The 21,248-nt window shown below is 46.7% G+C and overlaps 1 protein-coding gene across 1 annotated transcript; it reads right to left on the reverse strand.

The window, feature by feature from the left end:
- Positions 1-755: 755 nt before the first annotated feature.
- Positions 756-20,878, reverse strand: TMEM174 (transmembrane protein 174). Its single transcript, XM_069962816.1, has 3 exons — positions 20,209-20,878; positions 5,971-6,060; positions 756-2,448 (listed from the first exon to the last, which is right to left on the reverse strand). Exons 1-3 carry the CDS (start codon positions 20,814-20,816, stop codon positions 2,415-2,417), a joined length of 732 nt encoding a protein of 243 aa, XP_069818917.1. The 5' UTR covers positions 20,817-20,878; the 3' UTR covers positions 756-2,414.
- Positions 20,879-21,248: the final 370 nt, after the last annotated feature.

Raw genomic sequence — 21,248 nt, forward strand, 5'->3', positions numbered from 1 at the left:
GTGTATGTGCATACACACCAAATATGTGTACTGACAGCAATAATAACAGCAGGGTGGGGGGAGCTGTTATCATTTTAAGTTCACATTGCTGTCAGTCCACATATTTGATGTGTATACACATACACCCGCTATACAAAAGGACCAATATGCACTGCTGGCCAGCAGACTATGACAGACTATAGACCATGACATCACAGAGGAGGCAGTCATGTGATTGATGGACACACTCAGCTGACTCTCTGTACTGGCCAGGACTTCATGTGCTTAGTCACTTTTTTTAACCAGCACAAATCAGAAAATCTGCTTCCAGGAGACTGGACCTGGATTACTGGTAAGTACAGCTTTGTTTTACAGCATGATAATGGCAAAAAAAATAATAAATGTAAATTGCAAATGTGCTTTGTTTCACATCTACTGTTGATTAAAGTTTTAAAAGTTATAACAACAGTGACACTTTAAAGTTATGTTGTCACCTAGGTAAACAGTGCTCCCCATAGGCAATAGAGCCCCTAATAGGTAAAATTAAAAATAATAATAAAATAACAAAAATACATAAATATAACCTCCAATTATACAACCCAAACCTAGGCCTGAAATGGTGTATTACCCCCTGCTCTTCTATAGAGTTTAATAGCAGCCATCTCCTGAGGAAGTGAATACAGCTCAAACTGGTACTTTCCACTGGCATAAGAACCCAATATAAGAGTCCAATATACAGGATGAATAAGAAGAGCCTTGTTGGGATAGCAGCCCAGGAGATTTAACCACTATTTATTATTGACTCACAACAAAATATAAGTGCATTATGTATGTTGTACAAAGCTTTTTCCCATTCTTACATGCATATTATTATACAGCACCTGCTATTAGAACAGACAAGAAAAATAAAGAATAGAGAGAGAGACCTGCATTGTGCTTTTGATGCTGCTTTTGAGAATTCTTGGATTCTGAGAGCATTTAAAAGTGCTAGAGGAATATTAAACATATGTTCTATAATTATTACATTATTAAAACATTTTAAAGTACACAGCTGTATAGGAAATAAACAGATACGTGTTTTTTCTGTAATAATACATGCCATGCATTTATGAATATGAGTAAACCTACAGTGCATAATACAACATGTATTACGTTATCCAGTGTTTTATTCTTAGAGTTCTTTCAGAACATTCATGGGTTGTTTTTATCCACCTAACTCTATTAGGTGTTTCATGTTTTCTTTTAGGAAATAAAAATCAATTTAAAGGGAATCTGTCCTTAGGTGCTGGCAGTGTGCTGTAGTTGGCAGTTATTTTTTGTATATAAAAATTATTGTACTGTACCTGTTTGTGAATTCTTAGCATTTTTCAAAATGATACATCAATGAGAAAAAAAGAAAAAATAACAACTATATTTTATTTCCATCAGGGGAATTGAACTCAGAAAAAAACTACTGTTGGTCTCTAGACAGATGATTTACCACCGGACAACAACTCCAACACAGTTCAGCTTGAAGATTCAACTATATCTGATTGCAGATCAGTCCTCTGTAGGCAGTTTATGTCTGAAATCAACACTCAGAGACATACTGACAGCATGAGAGAGCTGGAGGCCCGGGCAGCTGAGATTAGTTATGAAGAAAAGGGAGAAGGAAGGAGGGCTGAGGTGTGCCAAAGTGCTGCCCAAACACTGAGTCACAACTCCTCTTTGACACTTCATTACAGTAGGAGACCTAAGATGCATAATCCACTGCACGGACAAATTACCAAAAGACAACATGCTTACGGAACTGCCAGCTAAAGCACCTCAGGTAGGGCCCAGGTGCTGACAGATTCCCTCTAAATTACACTAATCAAGAGCAACTTCGCTTTATTAGATTTAATTTTCTCATTGTCTTCATGTTTCCTTTTCTAGGAGACATCAGGAGACTGTTAATTGTGCTAATATTGATACATTGCATGTGCTAGTAGCTAGTAGCTAGCAATGGTGACACACTGATAATTGTTGACTGCACCAGGACTTGTCACTGTTTGGACTGCCACAGCCTAAAGAAAAAATGGTGTTTAGCATACTAACCAATCACAGCACAGTTTTCACTCCTTAAAAAAAAAAAAGCTGGGTCGTCCACTCGAGATGACATAATATATAACAGTCGTAGGTTATGTGGAATCGATAACAATGAAAAGGAAAGTCCAGCACTCAAAAATTAAAAAAAACTCTTTGTAAAAAAAATCTTCATAAAGACTTCATCACAAGACAGTGGTCACACACAGCACACAGTCTTTAAACACTTCACATGTCCTTAGTCATAGTGCCCCGACTGGAGAACAGGAGGTGAGCTGGATCTATGATCGCTCTGTCTTTTCACATGGAGCAGACACTTTGTAATTCTCATTCCAGGTCATTTCGTACTGGATGAGCTGCGGTCCGCTGAGTTACGAATGATGACTTGCACCCTGGACATCAATTCTACATGAAAATAAGAAATAGAAAGATATGACTACATGTAAGACATACAATAGTATTAATATTTATTGTTAAAGCACATTTTATTCCAGAACACTGTACATACGATAAGGGGTTAACATACAGAATGTAGAATAAGATCAAGAAAAAACAACATGAATACAGTAAATGACTGGCACATAGGGAGAGAAGGCCCTGCCTGCGAAGGCTTATAATCTATAAGGTGTGTGTGTGGGGGGGGGGGGGGGGGGGTTGGTGACAGGGCAGCTAGTGAAATTGTGGTAAGAAGGCAGCAGGGTTATTATTGTAGGTTGTAGCGTAATTTGCTGTAGCGTAAGTTGATTTTGAAAGTTGTTATGGGAACCAGATGTGTCACAGTAGTGAGTTTCACATACGGGGGAAGCTCGGGAGAAATCTTTGAGATGGTTGTGTAAGGAGCGAGGACAAAGAGATCTTGTAAGGATCAGAGATTGTGTGAGGGGTCAAGTCAGAGATGTACGGAGGGGGCAGGTTGTGGATGGCCTTCTATGTCACTGTTAACAATTTTAACTGACTATGTCAGGCAGTGGGGAGCCAGTGAAGAGACTGGCAGAGGAGAGGGGCAGAGAAGGAGAAGTGGCTTAGAGGTGAGGTGAATTAAGGATGGAATGAACGGGAGCAAGAATATTAGATGGAAGGCCAGAGAGGAGGATATTGCAGTAATGCCAGCGAGAGATGGTCAGGGCATGTACCAGCAGATTTTTTGGATTCAGTAAATGTTTTTATGGTGGAGGCCAAAGGAGGAAAATAAGGCCTGGATGTGTGGTTTGAATGACAGGGCAGAATTAAAGGTGAGCCCAAGGCAGTGGCAGAGGACAGAGAGCAGCCATTCACTGTAATTGACAGATTAAATGGGGGGGTTGGAGCGAGATGCTGGAAAGATGGCGAATTCAGTTTTCTCTCTTAGGCCCCGTTCCCACTGAGCAAAGCTAGCGGAATTGTCCGCCGCGGAATGCCGTTAGCCTCCCGCTCATAATGGGAGTCTATGGGAGGCGCGCGCTCCTGCCCTGTCTGCGCTGAAGAATGAACATGTTACACATGTGACTTGTTACACAAACAAATATGCGAACGGTTGGCGAACTACTAACAATAATTTTTCAACATGTTGAAAGACCAAAATGAATGATTTTTCTCTCGTCGTTTCATCGTTGGGTGTTATTACACGGAAAGATAATCGTTCATTTCGATCGGTTTAACGAATTTTTAAACGATAATCGTTCTGTGTAATAGGGCCTTATGATAAAATGTTATCTATGTTCTTCTAGTCAGTTTGATTACAATGATATTACTTGTATAACTTGTATAAACAAAGTATTTAAAATTGTTCTATTATTATCCTTATAACACTTTTATTTGTTGGTCTATGGGGCTGTGTGAGGTGTCATATTTTGTGCAATGATCTGTACTTTCTACCGGTAGCTTGCTTGCGTATATGCAAATTTTTCATCCCTTTTTATTACAATTTTTCTAAATTTGATGTGACAAAAAATCAGCAATTTTTCACTTTAGCAGGATTTCGCGCTTACACCGTTTACCGTGTAAGATCATAAATGGGGTATTTTAATACTTCAGGAGATTCTGCACATGGCGATACAAAGTATGTTTATTTGATTATTTATTTTTATTTATAAAATGGGAAATAGGGAGGGATTTGAACATTTATTATAAGATAGGATTTTTTATTAAAGCGACTCTGTACCCACAATCTGACCCCCCCCCCCCAAATCACTTGTACCTTCGGATAGCTGCTTTTAATCCAAGATCTGTCCTGGGGTCTGTTCGGCAGGCAATGCAGTTATTGTCCTAAAAAACAACTTTTAAACTTGCAGCCCGTGCCAAACGGAAGTATCTGTGCCCTAACTTTGCACCACCCCTGCGTCCCTTCTCCCCACCCTTCTCATAATTAGGAATGCTCCAGGCAGATTGCCTCCTATTCCCCACCTGTGTCAGCCCAGCACATGGGCTGGATCGTTAAGCAGCTGTGCAATGTTCAGCATGGAGAAAATGTTCCAGTGGCATTCCTAATGATAAAGAGGGTGGGGAGGAGGGACAGAGGGGTGGTGCAAGGTTAGGGCACAGATACTCCCGTTTGGCACGGGCTGAAAGTTTAAAAGTTGTTTTTTAGGACAATAACTGCATCACCTGTCGAACGGACCGCAGCATAGATCTTGGATTAAAAGCAGCTATTCGAAGGTACAAGTGGTTTGGGGGGGTCAGATTGTGGGTACAGAGTCACTTTAATGAAAACACTTTTTTTTCCCTTAAACAGTAATAGAAGTCCTTCTTGGGAATTCCACTATAACTAAACTAATCTCTCATTGAGATCTATGTAATACATATGTACTGCATACATCCATGAGATCAGTGCTCCATTGTTTTGGGCTACTGGAGCCCAGAGCAATGGAGCACCAAGCCTGGGTCAACATGGTTACGACTTTAAGGCCCAGCTTGAGCATAAGAATCGATCAATCCGGCCACAACCACCAAGGATGGGGCTTTGTAGGCATTTAAAATGGCTAATTATCCGGGCACGGCGATCGTCCGCACCAGCTAACTGCCGCAGTCCTTGGCTGCTGATAGCAACCAGGAGCCGAGCGGTTTAGAGCAGGATCACAGCATGACCCCTCTCTTTACCCCCCTAACCTGCTGCAGGACAGGCGGCATGTCCTTATGTGGAAAGGGGTTAAATGGGTTATCTAAGAACGAAAAAATTAAATGCTCCCAAACCATGATGCTCACATGGTGTTGCTATGCACTGCATAACGGCCATCAGAGAACCCGGGGGGGGGGGGGGGGGGTAGTGTAGGTTTAGATCTCTGCTGGCTGACTGTGATTGAGAACTTTCTACAACTATAAATTTTCATATTACAGAAACCTAGGCTCAGGGACACATGTAAGTCTATGGAAGCAGCACTTTTACATTCACTAGCTGTCAACAGGTACAGATCATGCGAATAATGTCCCCAGGGGCTGGGTTACCAATTCAATAGACAGCTAACCCACTCCCTAGATAGGAGATCACATGACCTGTGTCTACAAAGGAAAGATGTCCAGAGCTGATAAGTATGAGGAAAAAAAACAGGGAAAGGGTGCAAGATAGGTTATACATGTATATTAGACATAGGGTGGTATTGGGAAGGGGGATCATTTAGAATATTGTTTTTATTTTCCCAAATAACCCCTTTAAGGTAAGGAAATCATCACTGATTTTCCGTTGTGAAGAATTAATGAACATAGAACAGTGATGATGGTTTTTCTGCAGAATTTTGGTCTTTAACTTTAACTTCCCATGGCTGATCCGTTCACCTATTTTTTAGGTGACATTTTTCTCTGAATACAAAGAGTCAAAAGTTTTTCAAAAACGAAGACAATATAAGTAATCCAGTCTATATATTAGCCATTTATCAAATATACAGAACACTTGCAAAGATAAAAAGCTATATCAGCCTTGATAAATGCCATTACATGTACTTGTAAATGCATTACTTTAGATCGGGAAACAAGTCGTCGTATAATGGTGGAGCTTCACTTTGCATTTCCGCAAAATTTTCACGATGCTGATTGGAAAAAGGAGATCTGTAAATATAAGATGGCAAAAGTTACAATTGTTGTTAAGGTGTCCTCTTATAATTCACAGCTGCAAGAAGGTAGACGGGTTCTGATTTCTGTAAAATATAGGTGTAGAGTTTGCCTTTCACAAAACATAGTATAAACATATGTTTTACAATGGGTTAATTATCCAAAAACAATGGAGGCTAGATGTCATAGCTGAACTAATATTGTGAGATCAGATGAAAAAGAACAAGAACCTCATGAATATGCCAATGATCATAAGACATAGCAGTGGTAGAAGTATAGCCCAGTTTGCTGGTTTGGCATAGAAAATGCTAAGTTATCCTTTTTTCAACAAATTTAGTCTAGCTCAAACTAATATGTCCATGTACATCTCTGCCCCTGCCTTAGACTCAATTCTATGCACAGGCAAATTCCTACGTCCGCCGAAAAAATTGAAGTGTCAATTCTTTCAGCGTACAGCACAATTTGCCTACCCATAGAATTGAGTCTATGGGATGGGCGGAGATGCGTGCGGCCACGAGCGCAGACGAGTGATGGAATCCGCCAGAACTTCTCTGCGTTCCTCAATGTGAACCCACCCTAAGAGCCATAGTGCTATTATTTTTAAACCTACAGGGCTGTTTGGGATTTTATTTTTTGTACCAGGATCTCTAGTATTCAATAGTACCATATTCGTGTGGAGGGGAGGTTTTGATGGTTCTTTATTTTATTTTTTTTCTGATATATAATGTGAAAAAAAATTGCTTTTCTTTTTGTTTAAACCATTCATTGATAGATTTTATTAGTTCAGACATTTTCACATGCTATGATATATATTATGTTTATTTCTTTATTTTTATGAATTTTATATATAAAATGGAAAAGGAGTATAAATGTACCTTTTATTGGAGGGGCTATGTCATATTTTTAATTTTATATTATATTTTTTACATTTTTTAAGCCCCTCTAGTGGACTATTACATTAGATTGCATTACACTTTTCAATGCTATGCCATTGCTGAGCATTGATCAATTGTATCTGTGATCTTCACATTGAGCCTTTGCAGCGCTGACTGCAGAGAGGTAAGTCATAGACCTTCGGCAGTCAAGGAAAATGATTGGGAAACCTGTAGTCACACTTGGGGGCTCCCAATCAGACAGTAACAGGAGAACAGCTCCTGTCACTGTCACTTGAATGCCATGATTGGCGGCATTGAAGGGGTTAATGGCGGGCTGCAGAGCGATCGCTGCAGCCCGCCATCAACAGTGAGAGGGAAGAAATGTCCTGAACCAACTTGACCAACCATGCTGGCATCAGTGAGCGCTGTAGAAAAAAAAAAAACATTCTATCTAGGGATGAGCAAAACGAACCGTAACAAACCAGATTAGTTGCGAACTTTGCAAAAAGTTTGTAACAAATCTGGTTAAAATAACAAATAACATCACAGAATAGACCAGGATACAAGGGACTATTACTCCTATAGTCCCTTGTATCCTGGTTTTCTGTGAATATCAAGATGTGTGACGTCACCCCTGTTAGGGTGAGACCTTAAATTAGTCTCCTCAGATATACCTGGGTGCTGCCTAATCAAAAATGTAATGTGACAGCTGTCTGCGAGTATCAACCAAGACACATGAAAGCAACTTCAGTGTTCAAGCTGATCTACTTTATGAAGTGAAAATCTCTCAGTTTATATCTTTACAAGAAAGCTTCAAAAAATAAAATAGAACCCCATTTAGCCGCAACAAAAAAAAGTAAAAAAAAAAAACAAAACTAAAAAAAAGTCCCATCACTGTCCCAGCAAAAAAAAAAAAGTCCCATCAGCTGTCCCATCACTGCACAGTTGTTTAGAAAAATGTTGGCGACTCATTGGGATTCTTGGTGTCCAAGACCGTGCAACCCAGTGCTGATGTCTGGTCCTTTAATTATGGGCAAGGGCAGTACATGTCTGTTACTGGCCATTGGGTCAACATACTCCCAGAAGTTGGTCCATTCTTACCACTTGTCACCTCCCTGGTGCTTTAGAGGGCCAGTTCTGCACAAGTTCTGCCTCCACCACCTTGCGACCATCCGCCGCTTTGACTGCAGTGCAACCTGCCCCGGTGTTTTACCAACGATGTCAGGCACGGCGCTCTCAGGCTGTCCTCCATTTGGTGAGCCTCGGTGAACTGAGCCACACTGGGCAAGGGCTCCTCCGGACCATCAGGGAGGAGATATATGAATGGCTGACCCCATGTCAACTAACGGTGGGAAGTGTTGTAGTCAACAATGGGAGGAACATTGTCTCTGCAGTGCAGCAGGGAGGGCTGAGTCTTACACCTTGTATGGCACATGTGATAAACCTCATAGTGCACAGGTTTCTTCGAACATTTCCTGCCAATTGTTGATGCCTTTTGAGGACGTGACTCTGTTTGTGAGCAGGCATGACTATGGGATCAACGACATCATCCCACTCGTCCATGTTCTGGAAAGTGCACTGAACAACATTATCAGCGACAGTGTCGGACTGGGCCAACGGAGGACCGGAGGATCCTCTGGTAGTCCCCAGCCCCCAACACAGTTAACACACTGTTACTGTCGGGCGGCAAGGGCCCCCGACAGTGACAGCGCTACCCATCTAGCAATGCTGTCACCTGACTGGGCCCTCACTTACCCAGTCAGGTGACAGCAAAGCTCCCTTGAATGATGGCCCCACCCCCGGCCCCCACCACACTGCTCCTGTCCTCTTGTAACCGCAAGCAGTTTTTTGCTAGCAGTCACAAGAGGTACCCTGGCCCCCGGCCGCTCCTCGGCTCCCTGTGTCCCGGCCGGTGCATGCATCATCACTGAGTCAGTGTACGCCGACAGCAGAGAAGTCCCAGCCCTGGCGTACACTGACTCAGTGATGCGTGAGCCGGCCAGGACACAGGGAGACGAGCAGGAGCCAGTGGAAAAGAGAAGGGGAGTGTGTTGTAAGGTGAGGTTTTTTTATTTATATTTATCTGCTTTGCACAGAGGGGGGAACCACCTATAAGGGGATAATACGGGGGGGGGGGGGGGGAGGGGAGAGACCATCTATAAGGGGGTTACACAGGGGGGGAGACCATCTATATGGGGAATATCACGGGGGGAGACCATCTACAAGGGGGATAATGCAGGGGGGAGACCATCTATAAGGGGGATAACACAGGGGGGTGGAGACCATCTATAAGGGGGTTACACAGTAGCGGAGACCATCTATATGGGGAATAACCTGGGGGGAGACCATCTATAATGGGGATAACACAGGGGGGGGGGGGAAGAGAGACCATCTATAAGGGGGGTTACACAGGAGGGGAGACCATCTATATGGGGAAAAAACCCGGGGGGAGACCATCTATAAGGGGGATAACACGGGGGGGGGGGGGGGAGAGAGACCATCTATGAGGGGGGGGGTTACACGGGGGGAACCATCTATATGGGGAATAACACAGTGGGGGAACCATCTATAAGGGGGATAACGCAGGGGGGAGACCATCTATAAGGGGGCTTACACAGGGGGGAGACCATCTATAAGGGGGATAACACGGGTAGAGGGAGACCATCTATAAGGGGGATAACGCAGTGGGGAGACCATCTATATGGGGAATAACACGGGGGGAGACCATCTATAAGGGGGATAACACGGGGAGGAGGGAGACTATCTATAAGAGGGATAACGCAGGGGGAGACCATCTATATGGGGAATAACACGGGGAGAGACCATATATAAGGGAGATAACACGGGGAGGGGAGAGAGACAATCTATAAGGGGGGTTACACGGGGGGGGGAGACCATTTATATGGGGAATAACACAGGGGGAGACCATCTTTATAAGGGAATAAAACGGGGGGAGACCATCTATAAGGGGGATAATGCAGGGGGAAGAACATCTATAAGGGGAATAACTCGGGGAGGAGAGAGACCATCTATAAGGGGGGTTACACAGGGGAATAGACCATCTATATGGGGAATAGCATGGGGGGAGACCATCTATATGGGGAATAACACGGTAGGGAGACCATTTATAAGGGGAATAACGCAGGGGGGAGACCATCTATAAAGGGGATAACACGGGGGGAGAGACCATCTATAAGGAGGTTACACAGGGGGGAGACCATCTATATGGGGAATAACACACTGGGGAAACCATCTATAGGGGATAACACGGGGGGACCATCTATAAGGGGGTTACACAGGGGGGAGACCATCTATAAGGGGGATAACGCAGCGGGGAGACCATCTATATGGAAAATAACACGGGGGGAGACCATCTATAAGGGGGTTACAAAGGAGCGGAGACCATCTATATGGGGAATAACCCAGGGGGAGACCATCTATAAGGGGGATAACATGGGGGGTCGGGAGGAGAAAGAGACCATCTATAAGGGGGGTTACACAGGAGGGGAGACCATCTATATGGGGAATAACCCGGGGGGAGACCATCTATAAGGGGGATAACACTGGAGGGGGAGAAAGAGACCATCTATAAAGGGGGGGGTTACACGGGAGGGAACCATCTATATGGGGAATAACACCGTGGGGGAGACCATCTATATGGGGAATAACACAGTGGGGGAACCATCTATAAGGGGGATAACGCAGGGGGGAGACAATTTATAAGGGGGATAACACGGGGAGGGGAGAGAGACCATCTATAAGGGGGTTACACGGGGGAGACCAACTATTTGGGGAAAAACACGGGGGGAGACCATCTATATGGGGAATAAAACGGGGGGGAGACCATCTTTAAGCTGGATAATGCAGGGGGGAGACCATCTATAAGGGGGATAACACGGGGGGGAGAGACCATCTATATAGGGGTTACACAGGGGGGAGACCATCTATATGGGGAATAGCACGGGGGGAGACCATCTTTAAAGGGGATAACACGGGGGGACCATCTATAAGGGGGATAACGCAGGGGGGAGACCATCTATAAGGGGGATAACACGGGGGGAGAGACCATCTATAAGGGGGTTACACAGGGGGGAGACCATCTCTATGGGGATTGCACGGCGGGGAGACCATTTATAAGGGGATAACGCAGGGGGGAGACCATCTATAAGGGGGATAACACGGGGGGGACCATCTATAAGGAAAATAACACGGGGAAACCATCTATAAGGGGGGTAATACAGGGGAAATCTATTAGGGGCACAATACAGGGGGGCATCTATAAGGAGGCTATACGGGGGGAAGCATATACTATAAGGGGATCACATAGACTCAGCCTACCCACTAAACGAGAATGTATAGTGACCAATACAGATATGCAGTTAGTAAAGAGATGAGGATGGTGCCAGTATGAGGAGCCTAATATGTCTGTCTGGCAGATTCTGTGGATTCATGGCTCGGAGAAGTTCTCATGATGGCCCAGGGCAGAAGAAGAACAAGATGAAAAGGGTAGAACTCCGATTAGAGAAGACGTCTTCTGTGAGTCACCTGATATAACTGCACTGTGATGTATATGGTGTATAGAACCTGTGTACAGCTGGGGCAACCTCTATATGACTGTATGAGGTGATTGTGATCTGTGTACAGAGGATTTTCTTCAGTATCAGCGGTGACATTAGTCAGTATGCGGTGGTGTTAGTCAGTATGTGGTGGTATTAGTCAGTATGTGGTGGAATTATTTGTTACTTTTGAATCTGGTACTGTGTTTTATTGATCTTAATATACTGGATTTGGTCAGTAACAATATGGTGGTGATGGTAGTAGTTGTGGTGTGGCGGTAATATTTCCCCCTTGTATACTGGTATTATTGGCAATATTGGTCAGTATATAGGATCTGGCCGGTAATATCGACTCAGTCGAGGCCCAAGTTGACAGTCTGCAGCCCTCAGGATATGCTGGGAGTTGTAGTACAGAGTAGAGAGATGTATTGCTGGACCTTCAGGGCCGATTGTTGTCACCCACAGATTGCAGCCACCAGGAGACTCTGCACACAGTGATTTATTAAAGGGTTGTCCTCTGGCAGACTACAACTCCTAGCATTCCCTGAGAGCCGTATAAATGGAGGGGCTTCTGAGAGTTTTAGTTCAACTGAAAATGTTATTCAGAAAGGATTTGTCACAGATACAGATGAATCCAGGGAAGGAGCGGGTCAGCGGGTCATGTCTCACTGGTTGTATATTGGTGGGCCCCAAGGATCATTTCCTCTGGTGGGCCCCAGGTACCCCAGTCCAACACTGATCAGCAAGGATTCCCAGGCCACCACTCCAAGGCTGAACATCCTCCTCCTCCGTCAATTGTCTGTTCTCAACCATACTGGCTTGGGTGCAATCAGGTACTGCCTCCTCCTCCTCAAATAGTCTGTTCTCAACCATACTGGGCTGGGGGCAGGGGCGTAGCTAATGTCTCCTGGGCCCTGGTGCGAGAGGCCAACTTGGGCCCCCCCCCCTTTCACGACCAAGTGATGCTATTGGTGTGTATATATATATATATATATATATATATATATATATATATATATATATATACACATACCAACAAAACACAACAATCACTGAACTCAGGGAGAACAGTGAAAAATTCCAATGGAGTACTCATTTACGAGTCTCCATTGATTGTCCCATACAAAATTTAAATATGCAAAAAAGGGGTCCGTGGAGCCTCAGTTACGAGTCTCAAAACACGGGAATAGCCAGATATCCCTCTCTCCAGAGAATATATATATACATACACACACCAAGACAGATATTACCAATAACACCAGCATATTGGAAGAGAAAGTATTATCACCGTACATATTACCGCCATACTGTTACCGACCAAATCCTGTAAACTGAGACCAATATTACCAGTAATACCAATATATAGGAAGGAAATGTTACCGCCACACCACAACCACTACCATCACCACCATATTGTTACTGACCAAATCCAGTATACTAAATCATCTCATCCAGTCATATAGAGGTGGCCCCAGCTCTACACAGGTTCTATACACCATATACATTACAGTGCAGTTATATCAGGTGACTCACAGGGGACGTCTTCTCTGATCGGAGTTCTTTCCTTTTCATCTTCTCCATCCGTCCTGGGCCATTATGAGAACTTCTCTGAGCCACAAATCCACGGAATCTGCCAGACAGACATATTAGTCTCCTCACTCTGGCACCATCCTCATCTCTCTACACACTGCACATCTATATTGGCCCCTTTACACCCTCATTTAGTGGGTAGGCTGACTCTATGTGACTCCCTAATAATATATGCCCCCCTCTGTGTATTCCCTCTCCCCCTATGTTGCCCCCCCAAATAGATGGCCCCTCTCCCCCCATGTTGCCCTCCTTATAGATGGCCTCCTCTCCCCCCACCCTCCCTTATAGATGGCCTCCTCTCCCCCCTCCATATAGATGGCCCCCTCTACCCCCTCCCTTATAGATGGCCTCCTCTACCCCCTCCCTTATAGATGGCCCCCTCTACCCCCTCCCTTATCGATGGCCTCCTCTCCCCCCGCCATATAGATGGCCTCCTCTCCCCCCTCCTTATAGATGGCCTCCTCTCCCCCCCTCCTTATAGATGGCCTCCTCTCCCCCTCCCTTATAGATGACCCCCTCTCTCCTCACCCTCCCTTGTAGATGGCCTCCTCTACCCCCTCCCTTATAGATGGCCCCCTCTCTCCTCACCCTCCCTTATTGATGGTCCCCTCTCCCCCCACCCTCCCTTATAGATGGCCCCCTCTCTCCTCACCCTCCCTTATTGATGGTCCCCTCTCCCCCCCCCCCCCTCCCTTATAGATGGCCCCCTCTCTCCTCACCCTCCCTTATAGATGGCTTCCTCTCCCCCCACCCTCCCTTATAGATAGTCCCCTTTCCCCCTCCCTTATAGATGGTCCCTCTTTCCCCCCCACCCTCATAGATGCTGCCCTCCTTCCCCCCACCCTCATAGATGCCCCCCCTCTTTCCCTCCACCCTCATAGATGGCCCCCTCTTTCCCCCCACCCTCATAGATGCCCCCCTACTTCCCCCCACCCTCATAGATGCCCCCCCTCTTTCCCCCCACCCGCATAGATGCCCCCCTCTCCCCCCCCTCATAGATGGCCCCTCTTTCCCCCCCACCCTCATAGATGGCCCCCCTCTTTCCCCCCACCCTCATAGATGCCCCCCTCTTTCCCCCCACCCTCATAGATGCCCCCCTCTTTCCCCCCACCCTCATAGATGCCCCCCTCTTTCCCCCCACCCTCATAGATGGCCCCCTCTTTCCCCCCACCCTCATAGATGGCCCCCTCTTTCCCCCACCCTCATAGATGCCCCCCTCTTTCCCCCCACCCTCATAGATGCCCCCCTCTTTCCCCCCACCCTCATAGATGCCCCCCTCTTTCCCCCACCCTGCAGGCTGATAAAAAAACAAAACAAAACTTAACTCACCTGACAACGCGCTCCCACGTCGATCCTCACTCCTCCTGGTCTGTCCCCGGCTGCTGCGCGGCTGCCGGGGGTGTTGCGTCTTATCCCCGGCAGCGCGCGCAACCCAGAGCTCCCTGCGCGCCGGAACCGGAAGTCAGGGCCCAAGGCGCGCAGGGAGCTCTGGGATGCGCGCGCTGCCGGGGATAAGACGTGACACCCCCGGCAGCCGCGCAGCAGCCGGGGGAAGACGGAGCCAGACTCTTGTGACTACAAGCAAAACAATGCTTGCAGTCACAAGAGTGATTGATCGGGAGGGCCTCGCGGGGCCCCCCTTCGTGGCGGGCCCGGTCACGGCGGTGACCATCGCGACCGCGGTAGCTACGCCACTGGCTGGGGGCAATCAAGTGCTGCTGCCTCCTCCTCCTCCTCTGTCAATTGTCTGTTCTCAACCATACTGGGTCCAATACAGTACTGTTGTTGGTGCTGGTTCCACTGCCAAATGTCTGTTTTCCACTCTACTAGGTCCAAGGAACTTTGTTTCCTATGTCCCGTGTAATCACTTACACCTTGGCTAATTTTTTTCACTTTTTTTTTTTTCTCCTTTTTTCATTGTAATAGCAACTGCAACTAAATGAAACTATACCCTATCAGACTCCCACTATTGTAGCTGCAATTATTCAGCAGGTATAGCAAGGTTCGTTTTAGGTTCGGTTCGTATGAATCCAAACTTCACGAAAGTTCAACGGATCGAACCAAACCAAACTTTTCAAAAGTTTGCTCATTCCTAATTCTAGCACAATGTCAGTAAAGGCAGTCTGCATGACTATGGGCTGGATGTTATACACCTGTGCCAATGGGGCTGAATAAAACACCTGAATTCAGTGATTATTGGTCATTCTGATGGTGCGTTTACACAGGCAGATTTATCTGACAGATTTTTGAAGCCAATGCCAGGAATAGACCATCAACAGGGAACGGGTCACAAAGAAAAGACTGAGATTTCTCCTATTTTCAAATCCATTCCTGGTTTTGGCTTTCAAAATCTGTCAGATAAATCTGCCAGTGTAAACGCACCATTATCCAGGTGACTGTATATAGATAATAATAGTCTGTGAACAAAAGTAAGTCATTGAGTTGTTTTCCCTGCCGCTATCATGAAGCTGACTTTGCTAGTTTTACTTGCGATCCCGCCTATTGCTTGATAAATCATTAAATGAAATGAGGCCATTTCAGTACATTAATAATTTACAGTTCTATCGAAGTCTGTTAGTGTTATCATATTATATCTTTCTCCTTGTGTGGAACATTGTATATAAGGTATAACAGAGTTCAGACAGTTGATATCGTATTATCATCTATAATATTAGCACTAAATTGGAGCATGCATTGGCCTGTGTGATAGGGTCCTACATATTAAAATGTTCAAAAACTGTATTATTGTAATTGATTATTTTTTATACCCATTGCCACTTATCATCGTTTAAAGGGTTTTCTAGGAAAGTACTATTGATGGTTGATACATAGGACAGGCCATCAATAATTGATGAGCCAGAACTGCAGTGGCACCATAAATAAACAAAGTATGGGGTCCAGAAGTCTTAGCCCCTAGCATTATTTGTAGGGGTGACACTGGGTAATTGTAGAGCAGCTCCTACATACTTACATTTCTTCCCATATACTGTATGTTGGCCTGTTAACAGTGGCGGAACTACCACCGTAGCAGCCGTAGCTACTGCTAAGGGGCCCGCCACATCAGGGGGCCCGGTGCCAAATCCTGTAATGGATCGAGCCCCTGAGGAGACACTTGCAGCACCCGACCACCGAGCGGGCCTCCCAGCTTCTGCATATAAACTGCTGAACGTCCGGATTCACTGCGAGCGCTCACAGTAAAAGTCCAGGATCCGGACTCTCACTGCAGGGCGATGATTGACAGGGTCAGAAGCAAAACGCTCCGGGCCCTGGCAATCACTCTTTAGAGCGCAGCTACTGTCCCCAGAGCAGCTGCCCCTACACATTGTCCTCACAGCCTGTGTCCCGACAGGCGCTCGCCCCCTGCACATCTTCCTCTTAGGCACCCCCTTGCACAGTGTCCTGACAGGCGCTCGCCCCCAGCACATCATCCTCTTAGGCACCCCTCTGCACAGTGTCCTGACAGGCGCTCGCCCCCAGCACATCATCCTCTTAGGCACCCCTCTGCACAGTGTCCTGACAGGCGCTCGCTGTGCGGGGGGCACATTATCCTCTTAGGCAACCCCCTGCACAGTGTCCTGACAGGCGCTCGCCCCCAGCACATCATCCTCTTAGGCACCCCCCCTGCACAGTGTCCTGACAGGCGCTCACCCCCCGCACATCATCCTCTTAGGCAACCCCCTGCACAGTGTCCTGACAGGCGCTCGCCCCCAGCACATCATCCTCTTAGGCACCCCTCTGCACAGTGTCCTGACAGGCGCTCGCTCCCTGCACATCATCCTCTTAGGCACCCCTCCTGCACAGTGTCCTGACAGGCGCTCGCCCCCAGCACATCATCCTCTTAGGCACCCCCCTGCATAGTGTCCTGACAGGCGCTCGCCCCCAGCACATCATCCTCTTAGGCACCCCCCTGCATAGTGTCCTGACAGGCGCTCGCCCCCAGCACATCATCCTCTTAGGCACCCCCCTGCACAGTGTCCTGATAGGCGCTCGTTCCCTGCACATCTTCCTCTTAGGCACCACTCTGCACAGTGTCCCGACAGGCGCTCGCCCCCAGCACATCATCCTCTTAGGCACCTCACTGCACAGTGTCCTGATAGGCGCTCGTTCCCTGCACATCTTCCTCTTAGGCACCCCTCTGCACAGTGTCCTGACAGGCGCTCACCCCCCGCACATCATCCTCTTAGGCAACCCCCTGCACAGTGTCCTGACAGGCGCTCGCCCCCAGCACATCATCCTCTTAGGCACCCCTCTGCACAGTGTCCTGACAGGCGCTCGCTCCCTGCACATCATCCTCTTAGGCACCCCTCCTGCACAGTGTCCTGACAGGCGCTCGCCCCCAGCACATCATCTTCTTAGGCACCCCCCTGCATAGTGTCCTGACAGGCGCTCGGCCCCAGCACATCATCCTCTTAGGCACCCCCCTGCATAGTGTCCTGACAGGCGCTCGCCCCCAGCACATCATCCTCTTAGGCACCCCCCTGCACAGTGTCCTGATAGGCGCTCGTTCCCTGCACATCTTCCTCTTAGGCACCACTCTGCACAGTGTCCCGACAGGCACTCTCCCACCTGCACAGTGTCCCAACAGGCGCCTGCCTCTCGTATATCATCCTCTCAGGCGCCTGCCCCCTGCACATCATTCTCTCAGACACCCCCCCTTCACAGTTTACCGACAGGCACTCTCCCACCTGCACAGTGTCCCAACAGGTGCCCGCCCCTCGTATATCATCCTCTCAGGCGCCTGCCCCCTGCACATCATCCTCTCAGGCACCCCCCCTTCACAGTGTCCTGACAGGCACCTGCCCCCCGCACGTCATCCTCTTAGACACACCCCTGCACAGTGTCCCAACAGGCACTCGCCCCCCGCACATCATCCTCTCAGACACCCCCCTTCACAGTGTCCTGAGAGGCGCCCATCACCCGCACATCATCCTCTCAGGCTCTCCCCCCCCCACACACAGTGTCCTCACAGGGCCATACACCGCAACCCCCCCCCTCCCCCCCCACAGTGTCCCAGACCTGAGAGAAGAGCAGAGGTGCGAACACAGCAGCGACACGGGACCAGAGGAGGACACAGCAGGATCCAGGACAGGTGAAATTACCCCCAGAAAAATACAACCCCCACCATGTCCTGCTAACTGTGCATGGCGGGAGTTGTAATTTTGCAGCCTGTGGAAATTCGAGTTGTTGAACTACAACCCCCATCATGCCCTGTTGACAGTTCATAATTGGAGTTGAAGGTCTGCAAAAGATTAGAGCAGCAGTTCCCAACCGGTGTGCCGAGAGAACCCACCAGGGGTGCTGCGGGATCCCGGTGGGAAATGTGACTTTGTCACTTTAATACCCCTAGAAGCTGCAGCTGCGCAGCTACTAGGGATATACCGATCGATTTCATGTTTCGCCCACTCATACAGTGAGTGGGCGGAACATTCAAGAAGCTGTCAGCATTCTGCTCCTACATTCACTCCCATAGGCCGCCGGCACTTCATGCCTGCAGCCTATGGGACGCCAGGACGTGACCTTTCTGGCAGACGTGATGATGTGACGTCATCACGCCTGCCGGGGGTTCCGTCCCCGCGGCTCACAAGATGGAGCCAGAAGAAACAGAAGAGCAGCTCCCTGTGGCCACACAGCCCGGATTAGGTGAGTTGGATTTTTTATTTTTTTTTATAGGTGGGGGCACAGCATGGGGGACATTTATACTGAGGGGGCAGCATGGGGGAGAGGCAGAGCAGGGAGAGGGGTATTTATACTGAGGGGAAAGGCTTGGATGTCATTATTATGAGGCACAACAGTATAGTATATTATTACTACATTAGTTGGCATTATTATTATGAGAGGCACAGCATAGGCATTATTATTATGAGAGGCACAGCATGGGCATTATTAATATGAGAGGCGCAGCATGGGCATTATTACTATATGGGGGATACAGCATGGGCATTATTACTATATGGGGGATACAGCATGGGCATTATTACTATATGGGGGTACAGCAGGAGGCATGATTACTATATTAAGGGCACAGCATGGACATTATTACTCTATTGAGGGCACAGCATGGGCATGATTACTATATTGAGGGCACAGCATGGGCATGATTACTATATTGAGGGCACAGCATGGGCATTATTACTCTATTGAGGGCACAGCATGGGCATGATTACTATATTGAGGGCACAGCATGGGCAATATTACTATATGGGGGGGCAGCAGGAGGCATGATTACTATATTAAAGGCACAGCATGGGCAGTTTGGGAGCCTATAGGAGGGAGAAAGGGAAGCAAATTGCTAGAAGTGTGCAGAACCTAAATTGTTTGTCTGGCAGGTTCTGAAAAGATGAAACGTAGCTGGAAGAAATCGTCATGGTGTTCTGGACCAGATGGAGAGGAAACGGAGAGTAACCTCTTGGATCAAAGAAGACATCACCTGTGAGTCACTGAATGGCGTTTTTTTATATTGTGTAGAACATTATTTAGTAGGGGTGCCCCAAGCTAAAAAATTTTTCTAAGGGGTGCCTTGAGGTGGAAAAGGTTGGGAAGCACTGGATTAGAGGTTGACACAGTATAGGAGGGGGGAGCAGTGGCACAAAAGAACTACATCTCCCAGTAGGCTCTGTGGTAATATACAGGACTACATCTCCCAGCATGCTGTGTGGTAATATGCAAGAAAGCATCTTCCAGCATGGTGTATAGGGTAGGTTGTAGAATTAAATCTCCCAGCAGGCTCTGTAGTAATATGCAGGGCTACATCTCCTAGCATGCTGTATAGGGTAAGCTTTAGAATTACATCTCCCAGCATGTTCTGTGGGATAATATGCAGAACTACATCACATAGTAGGAGTTGTAGTTCTGCAACAGCTAAGACGATAAGACGGTACATGAGGGGGAGACGGTGGCACAGTACACTGGCGGCCATATGGGTAAATGTGTACATGTAGGGCCCACAACACGTTGCTGGACGCAGCATTGTGCCCTTGTATAAAGGTGAATCATGGTGGCACCTCTATACAAGGCTTACTGTAACTATAAAATATATATTTACTGTCAATACATAAATAATTAACAATAGCAACAAAGTAACAATGACGTCATAATATGTCGCCCAAAGTGGACAAGATACATACCTCTCATGAAGTGGAGTTTGAGAAGATTCTTCGTCTTCTACAAATGCTGGATTGTCCAGGGGATAAATACTATAATACTGAGGGGGTAATATTGGTGGGGATATCCCATTAACTAGACCAGCACTACTATTACTTTGGATGGGAGTTGAAGTGCTTGGACCTCTTGGCATATCGTCATGAGCGCTGTACGGAGGGGGGATATACTGTAGCACTGTAGCACCATGGAATGTTATTGGCTGATTAATCCCGGTAAAGACAAAGTTCTGTCCAGCCGAGGATTGTTCTGTGTCAGAAGGTATATTATTACGTTTTCTACAAGAATTTACCTTATATCGACATACAGAAATCAATATAAAGGCCAGACTAACTGAGAGCACAATAGGACCCAACATTTGAGCCCACCCTAATTGTTGATTCCAATCACGTTTAATCCATGCAATGATAGTAAGAGTGATTCCTATCAGTCCCATAAAAAATCCAGAAAACAATAACGTCGCCCCAGCTTTATCTCCTTCAGAGACCTGCACATCAGGCTGGCTGTTTGTATACGGAGGAAGTGAGAATCCATCGAGGGAGAAATCATCCACTGGACGATTGTTCTGCTCCATTATGAATAACCAGCTGTCTCTTCCTCCATCCAGCTAGAAAGAAATCCTTAGCAGTCTGCAGGGGTAAAAGTACAGACAGATCCTAGGAGCCCAGGCTCACATGATTGCCGCATATAAAGGATAGACTTTGGGAACAAAGTATAAAGGTCTGATCAGTGAAGCTTAACTATAAGAGATAAATGTATATTCTACAGATATACAGTACAAAGCATAATAACTGGGTGTGCATGTCAGCCTTTTATGTAAGTGCATTATATAGCTTCATCTTTGAACTCTTTACACATGGCCTACTAAAAGGCAGCAATATTAAGATACTCATACTAATAATAAATAAATGAAAGAATATACGGTACAGAATGCACACCCACTAAGTAAAGTTTTTAGATCTTTTTTAGATAAAACCAAGTCACATTTAGGCTATGTTCACACTAT

Source organism: Dendropsophus ebraccatus, chromosome 3, assembly GCF_027789765.1.
Source record: "Dendropsophus ebraccatus isolate aDenEbr1 chromosome 3, aDenEbr1.pat, whole genome shotgun sequence".
NCBI classification, from domain to species: domain Eukaryota; kingdom Metazoa; phylum Chordata; class Amphibia; order Anura; family Hylidae; genus Dendropsophus; species Dendropsophus ebraccatus.

Bases quoted from the DNA above. Each gene is read 5' to 3' on its own strand.
- TMEM174 (XM_069962816.1), bottom strand. From the start codon at position 20,816: ATGGAGCAGAACAATCGTCCAGTGGATGATTTCTCCCTCGATGGATTC. The intron at 6,061-20,208 runs GTATGTATCTTG...TTATATTTACAG, and splicing joins CAAACTCCACTTCATGAGAG to ATCTCCTTTTTCCAATCAGC. The intron at 2,449-5,970 runs GTAATGCATTTA...ATTTTCATGTAG, and splicing joins GACTTGTTTCCCGATCTAAA to AATTGATGTCCAGGGTGCAA.